General features: G+C 36.9%; 1 protein-coding gene across 1 annotated transcript in view; it reads right to left on the bottom strand.

Annotated features, from left to right (window-relative positions):
• The window catches only part of LOC107591085 (ephrin type-A receptor 2-like), a 24166-nt gene extending 20226 nt beyond the window's left edge, over positions 1–3940 (bottom strand). The window contains exons 1-3 of the mRNA XM_016280093.1: positions 3764–3940; positions 3118–3185; positions 1281–1929 (exon numbers count right to left, since the gene is read on the bottom strand). Of these exons, the coding sequence (XP_016135579.1) occupies positions 1281–1929; positions 3118–3185; positions 3764–3845 (799 nt within the window). The 5' untranslated portion in view covers positions 3846–3940. The remainder of the gene's footprint in view (positions 1–1280; positions 1930–3117; positions 3186–3763) is intronic.
• Between the last annotated feature and the right edge of the window lie 4624 nt (positions 3941–8564).

Below are 8564 nucleotides of genomic sequence, written 5' to 3'. Positions count from 1 at the left end.
GGGGGGGGGGGGGGGGGGCGGATGCAGAGGGGGGTTTGTCTCGGAACACAGCACTACATTGTTCTGCTACCTTTAAATTCCATTCTCCACCTTTCCACTACAATCTCCTCCCTCTCCAAAGTCTGACACTTTATCTATTCCCATTCTAAACCATGCACACACACCTGTTCCCACAATTCCTGGACTATAAAACAAGGAATGTGCGCGAACCAAAAAAATGCATGCGCATGAGCTTGGCCACTGTAATCTGTAACCGCTACAATTAAGAAATTGTAACCCAGATGCCCTGTTTGAAACTTTGCTATCATTTGAGTTTCACTCGCCTGTATTTTACCTGTCACTGCATGTGGCTGAATTGAGAAAATATGTTAAAAGTGTTGAGGTTAGAGGACGTTTAAAACGGAATTATTCTAATCAAGTCCCAACATGCCAGTGCTCTCATTTCCACAGTCACAAAGCACTTTAGGACTGTCACATGGCTGATCTTGCTCTGGTGTGGCAGGGATAAGAACACGAGGAGAAAAAAAAAAAAACGGTGACATACGCCAAATAAAAATGAGAAATTGTCACATCCTCAATGCGAGATTTAGGCCTAAAGCTGTAATTGAAACGTTCTGCCTAAAGCACAATAGGTTTGCAAAAGTCGCTGACGTCTGAACTTGTGTTTTAAAGAATGCTGGGGGTTATGGGAGTCAAACGCACAGTGAAAAAGAGCAAACAGGTTTCAAAGCACTTGAAATTTTAAGAGTGACAGCATGAACAAAATGGCTGATGAGCAACTTAAAATGTGTAAAATACAGTGTCTAGAAAGTACGCTACATTTTACAGAGGTATAACGAACAAAAATTATCTCTCTAAATATATACTGTATATATATCCAGCTGTATATATAGCCAATCATTATTACAAAAAGCAACTTAAAAAGTGAAAAATATAGTGTGTGAAAAGTATGCTACATTGTATAAAATGAGAGCCATTAAAGAAAAGAAAAAAAATAATTTTTATAATATTTCTTAGTATTTCTTATATACAGTGCTGAAAAATAATCACAAGCCACAAGCATGTATGGTAAGGATAGACAAAATTCACAATAATACAAAACATTTTAGTAAAATAATACAGTAATTTATATAATGATATACTACAACTGAATGCTAATCATAATCTATGTGGAAGTCTAGTCAATATTCAAATTCCTGACCCAAACCAGAAATCTTAAGTGACAACAGCTGGTGCTGGACTCAGCCTGTGGAAACCAAACAAAGAAACTTATATCTTACCTTGGCATGCATCGTTCATGGCTTCGAACCCGGGTCTGCACTGGCATTGGCTCACAGGTACCACCCATTCCCCATCCGTGGTGCAATAAATGCGAGGTTGGTCCTCGCTTACAGCGTTTGAGACGCAACTTCCAGCCACCTCCCGTAGGGCTTGATTCTCTCCCCCTGCCACAGTCTCAGGGAACTCTGCCAAGCTCTTCACTGTTGCTGGACAAGTTTTATAGTAAACCCTGACAGAGTAGATGGCAACGCAGGCCCCAATGTCCTGGAAGGCCAAGTAGAAGCCCTTGCGAGAAAGATTATCCACTACTTTTGTCTCAATGTTCATCTTCATCTCCCCAAGGCTGGATATTTCATCTGGAGCAATGGTGGCCACTTTGCGGAACAGGCCTTTGCGGAAAGCAGTGCCAATGTCCGCGTCGGCCTCAGAGGCGTACAAGTTAAAGGTCTCCTTGCAGATAAGCGAGTCTGCATTGAAAGAGTTGCAATCACGGACTACAAATCGCAGCTCCACGAAGACCCGAGAGGCTGTGGGGTGGCGCTGGATGAATGTAGTACGAAGCCAGTTGTCTTGTTCTCGTTCCTCCACGTTACATATATAATAGTTATACAACAGAGAGCCGTTCACAGCCCGCTGGCCTATCTCCCACTGCAACGTGAAATAAAAAAATGGATGTTAGCAAGAAATCAAAACCAAGATTGTGGAAACAAAATTTCAAAGAAAAGATGCCAGCGAATGCTGAGGACAAAAATAACACGAAATGTCCTGACCGTGGAATTTTAAGTAGTAGTGAGGATGCTGGTCAATTACCCACCAACTTCTGGCAAGGAACAATGCAAAAGTCTTTCTATTGCATGACTGATGTAATGTTCTGTAACATATCTGTTCACATGCAGTGTGCATGTGTGTTCTTAGCTCTAATTTCATGTGCACCGTGATATTAATTACAGGAGAGGTGCATTGTTTTCGTAGTGTGTGGTATGGCAGTAAAACGGTCTCTGCAACGAATGCTTCCATATAAAAGGAACTTTGTGGTTTAGGCTAAAGCATTACATACATTTAAAAGACATTGAACTCTTTAGATAAACAGCAGCTCATTAAGAGTGCCGTTAACTTTCTATAAAGTTGAACATGCTGACACCTTGTTCACATTCTTAATTTATCAGCTTTTTCCATGAGAGTCTAAAGGAAAATGCTTGAGATTTAATTATTTTGCGGGCATTTGCTTTTTCCACGTTTTAAGGTATTGGTGGGAAGGAAACTTAACAAGTCTGTACTTGCCATCCAAGATCATTCCCTGCTGGAAAACCAAGTAGCTCTTTTGGAACATGGTTTTAAAATACACTAGCTGATCTAACCTAGTCAACCAGCTATCATTCCTTAATACCCAGCTTGACTACCCTAAGAAACTGTGACCAGAACGGTTCGTTGCTGGTCCAATTTGGTCTATACCAGTTATAAACCAGCTACCACGTTATAAAGCACATCCTTTTGATTTCAAAACCAGTTATGCTTCTAAATTCTAGTTAACATTATAGCTTCTTCGGCTCACGTCACAAAAAGCACCATATGCGCCAACCTTTAAAAGTTAATTACACCCTCAGTTTTACAGTCGCTAACACAGGGCTTTAAAATCGCACGAGCCTACAAGTGTTCAGCAGGCAAAGTATGTGCAATCCTCAAAACTTTTCCAGGAACGTTTTGAGGGTAAAGTCTGAATTACACGTGTCCAATAAGGAAAAAACCCGTTCAGTCAAAAATTACAAGCAAACGAAAAGAAATCCAGCACATATAACTGAAGGTTCTTACGGTAGAAGTAGCCTACAGTAAACTCACCCCGTGCTCTACAGGCGATGTCAACCAACCCAACTCTGCTCCCGAAGCCACCATATCCAGCAGCACCTCTGTGACAATAACGCAAAAATATCATATGTTAAATATTTTTGTCAGGATACACAACAGCAGTAATTGATACAGCAACAATAAAGTAAATGCATACAGGAATACTACTAGAAACAAACGTGGAAATTATGTTTGCTGCTACTATTAGGCTACTACCGGTAATTAAAATAATAATAAAAATTCATAATAGAAAGACTCGTTGCAAAGTCCGGTTAGTAGCCTATGTTTTACGTTCGCGTGAGATAGCCTAAATTAAATGCGACATGCTATTTAGATATAAAACAGCCTATTAAAGGCATATATTACATTTTAAACAATTTCAACAGTTCGAGGTAACCTATTCAAACTTACAATTACATTTTACGCACAAACTTGCACCGGATCGACGAAACCAGTAGCTATTAAATATTTCTCACACAGGTTGATTTAACACTATGCCAAACATTGCAACAATGAAAATGATTTCCATAGAGACGTTTAGGTAGCTATACACGGCACAGTAGGCTACAAAGCTTTAAACCATGTGTGCGAGATCCTGAGTGAGAAGTTTAGAAAGTTTGAAAGAATAAATTCCACGTACCTTCCTTTTTCTGAAGAGAAATAAATACAAAGTTCATAAATACACTGACAAATAAAATACGCTTAACCCGTCTGTAATCCATTTTGTGTTCGGAGTGGACAGTTAATGTTGTCTGCTCCACGCTCAGTCCAGTTGCTGCTCCAGCTGCGCTCTCGACAGACTCATTTTGTGAGAAACGCGGAGCTTCATGCACCCCGCCCGCTGGAATGTGATCGACATCTTTATAGGAAGGTGGTCATGACTCATGGGCATACAGTCTATGGCATTGACATGTATGAGTTCCGTGCTGGGACCCCGCCCCTGACTTTTCTTTCAGCGTGTAGCTTACCTGTAAAATGTACAGTAGGCTAGACAATCAAATGGATGTAGCTATCTCCCCTTTAAATGTTTTTTTTCTATCCATGTCAAAGATCACGATTTTCTCAGCAGTAGCCCAACAATTAAAACCATACAACAAATGCCATAATTTTTTACATTATATTTTGAACTGATATCCAATGCATTGTAGAAATAAACTATTACAGTAAATTTGGTCTTTATAGCATTTATTTTTCATTTATGTCATGTTTATTGTTTTAAAAAAAAAGCAAAATTGTGATTTGTGTTCTCACTTTCAGTTCAGATGAAAAAAATTAGGGTGTATAAACGATGACAGACACTTTATTTATGGTTAAACTATCCTTTTAAAGTATGGCATGCATGTATAGTCAATATGGGATGAGGGTTATTACTGTTGACTAAAACTAAAACCATAACCATTTTACTTGAAACAAAATTAAATTAAATTAAATTCTTTTTAACTTATCCAAAAAGGCTATTTTTTTCCTTTTTGTGATCTTGTGCTAAATATCTAAACCTAATATAAAATGTAGATGTTTAAAAAAAAGAAAAACAAATACAAGAATTATGAAAACATAACAAACTTATCAATACGTCAACTAAAATTAAAATGATAATGAAAAATGTACATGAAAAAACAAATTTTAAAATGCTAATGAAAATTATATAGTGTATGTCAATCACACTAAAATACAAAATTGTATATTCATTTTATGTTTCTTGATAAAAAAAATGGTATAATCAAAGATGCTGTTTTGTTGGAAAATGCATCAACTGTAAGCAGAACGGGTAAGAGCTTGAGTACAATACTTCAATAATGACAAAAGTGTCCCATAGCAACTCTTAGGAATTTAGGAGTCAAGCTCCCTGTGGTTGAGACCCCTACTTAGCTGCTCCACTGACAGACACACAGTGGAGTCACCAACAAAAAGTGCACAAGTGAAAGGATTAGTTTGACAGAGAGCATTTTACGACAGTCACCCCACTTTCAGTTCATTTAGACAAAAAACAGCAACAAATGGCTATAATAGGGAATACTCTTTGTACGTAACTGATATATTATTTTCAAAATTACTCAAACTCTTAAAAAGAGATTTGTTTTTCAAACCATCTTTCTTACTGAAATGTACTACCAAAATTCTGAAAATGATGTGCAACCCCTGTTTGTTGAGCTAATTGCTGCATTGCACTGCTGTTGTCAAACAATCCACTTTCCACACCTCTGACGACACCATATCCACAAAATCTTTCACACCAGGGGCTGCTCCCAACATTTCAGAGATTTCTTTGGTTAACAATGCCATCTCCTTAACTTCCCACTCCACTATTCTCACCTCACACCCTTTTTCACACATGCATATGAACTTAAGAGATGGATTTGAAAAGAAATGTACCATTAAAAAGTAGTTACTCTTGCACAAACATTATTCTTGATTGATTTTACAATACATTTTGGAATATAATTATTTGTATTGCATTTTAAGGCCTTTAAGTGAATGATGAGAGCAGTATTCTTATTTTGTATTCTCTGCGAATACAATTTGTTCTTACATGAGAGCAATTTGAGATTATAAAATGTAAAGCACTTGAAGTACACTAGTTACCAAGGTGGCAATACCATCTTAAATCTTGAAACTTAAGTCATGAGTGGATGAAGAGTGGTTTGAAAGTGTGGGGGAAGTTGTGAAGACAGTGCTGTTGAAGGACAGGTGGTAGTCCACTCAAACAGCAGGTCTTTTGTTACTTAGCCCATCAACATACAGCAGCAAGTGTTGCTCAAAGACGCATGTGTAAGCTAATGTATATCTCAGTCAATCACCTCTGTGGAAACACTCGGGCTTGCTGCTCTTAAAGGGACAGTTCACCCAATAATGAAAAATCTGCAATCATTTACTCACCCTCGTGTCATTTCAAACCTGTAGGACTGCCTTTCCTCTGGAGAAAACAGAAGAAGTTCATTTTCATGAACAAAAAACCACGTATCTTCTTTTTGAAGAATGAGGGTGTGTAAATTGACAGAATCTTTATTTTGAGGTTTAATATCCCTTTAAAGACTGGCTAATATTTTGTATTCTCTGCGAATACAATTTGTTCTTACATGAGAGCAATTTGAGATTATAAAATGTAAAGCACTTGAAGTACACTAGTTACCAAGGTGGCAATACCATCTTAAATCTTGAAACTTAAGTCATGAGTGGATGAAGAGTGGTTTGAAAGTGTGGGGGAAGTTGTGAAGACAGTGCTGTTGAAGGACAGGTGGTAGTCCACTCAAACAGCAGGTCTTTTGTTACTTAGCCCATCAACATACAGCAGCAAGTGTTGCTCAAAGACGCATGTGTAAGCTAATGTATATCTCAGTCAATCACCTCTGTGGAAACACTCGGGCTTGCTGCTCTTAAAGGGACAGTTCACCCAATAATGAAAAATCTGCAATCATTTACTCACCCTCGTGTCATTTCAAACCTGTAGGACTTCCTTTCCTCTGGAGAAAACAGAAGAAGTTCATTTTCATGAACAAAAAACCACGTATCTTCTTTTTGAAGAATGAGGGTGTGTAAATTGACAGAATCTTTATTTTGAGGTTTAATATCCCTTTAAAGACTGAGATTATAAAATGATTTGCTGTTGTATAAATCATTATTGTTAACTAAAACTAAAATCATAACAATTTTACTTGAAATAAAACAAATGTTACTATAAAAATAAAATATATTATATTATTATTTCAGCTAGTTGACAAGGCAACACTCAAGTTTTTTGTTTAGTTTAACTGATTAAAATACAACTAAAAAAAACTGAAACATGAAATAAAAGGCATTTTAAAAATATAGTAAAATATTTAATAAAGTGACAAAATTTGCACAAATGTATAATTTAATAATAACAATAATAAGTAGTAGTAGTAGTATAAATAGGACGAAAACAACAAAATTACTAAATGTTTACGAAAATCAAAATAATAATAGAAAATATTAACATAAAAATATTAATGAAAAAACTGATATGCTGTAATAGTATATCAATCACACAACATTGTCAGGGATATCTTAGTAATAAAGACAAATGCTTAATGAATATTCTACTGAATAGGGTGTGAATTTTATATGGCTTTCCGTTTGTTATGGTAACGACTGAATCGGTATTGACACACTGTGTGTAATCACATGATAAGAGTCATTAGCAGGTAAATTCGCAAGCCAGGTCAAAAGTTCAAGAAGATGATTTTTTTTTTTATTGCGACACAAAGTGCTTGGTAGAATATTTATTCAGAATTTAGATAACAGACTATGGGCCACAATTCTGAAAGACGCTCAGAGCAGAAGACCACACACAGCTGAGCCACATGAAGGGGCTTCAACAGGGGTTTCGCTTGGGAACCATCACCACAGAAAGTTTATGAAGCGACTTCAGCGATAACATACATAATCATAAAACAGGAAATTCGAATGAGGACAACTTAGAAGGGCACTAAACATTAGGTGTGTGGTCACTTTTGTGCTTAACGGCAGACACAATTAGGTAGAGAGAGAGATCAACGAATAGTCTACATTTGTTTGGCTGAATTGGAGTGAGAGTCGTCGCTAGTATCTATAGCTCACATACAGCCAACACTTTAAATGTCGTTTCAGCATCTCGGTTGAGCTGCACTGTAGACTCCACCGTATGTGGTTGCAGATGGAGATAATGATGGGAATAGAGGAGATGCCACTGTGGCCCTAACCCTAAAATTACTGCAAGACTGTGTGGTCGGTAGAAAGAGACATAAAGAGAAATTCCACTCCACTGACCGATTTTCCGACGCTTCAGCATCTCTGAAATGCAGCCTGTTCTGTTGATCGGATGAAGGGGACTGGAGATGTGGTCTTCACTCTTTTCTTTGCATCACAACTTCTTCATGGATCATATGTTTATTTTCATTTGTATAGAGAGAGAGTCACAACTGCGTAATCAAGAAAATGAAATGATTATCACTAGCACATTGAGGAAATCAGGTTAAATTAAAGCAATAAACCATGAGAGATTGTGCATTACAGTGATCTTACACAAAACGGAGTGCCTCTTAACCATAAAACTCACTCAAAAAGATCACTCAAACACACAGACTCATGTGGTTTGTTTAAAATAAATGGTGGTAACAGCACTATATGACAAACAGCAGTGTTCAATAAAGAGCTGCACACAGTAAACAGTCCCTAGTGAAAAATAAATATACTAAAATGTATTTGAAATACATCTATTTCATGCTAAGTATACTACAAATACATTTACATATTCATGTACTTAATAAAAATACCCTGCAATTGTACTTCTGGTATACTAATCTGGTATACTTAAAGTCTGCTAAATTGGAACAACTAATTTTGTACTTAATGCACTTTATTTGTGCAGAAGTGCTGAAGTCCAACTAAAGATATGCTGAAGTATATTTGATTGTGCTAAAGTGGAATTATTTTTATATCAT

This window comes from Sinocyclocheilus grahami, unplaced genomic scaffold (assembly GCF_001515645.1).
Source record: "Sinocyclocheilus grahami isolate Dianchi unplaced genomic scaffold, SAMN03320097.WGS_v1.1 scaffold137.1, whole genome shotgun sequence".
Classification (NCBI taxonomy): domain Eukaryota; kingdom Metazoa; phylum Chordata; class Actinopteri; order Cypriniformes; family Cyprinidae; genus Sinocyclocheilus; species Sinocyclocheilus grahami.
Note: the sequence above shows the minus strand (reverse complement) of the source record. Positions and strands in the feature narration are given on the sequence as shown.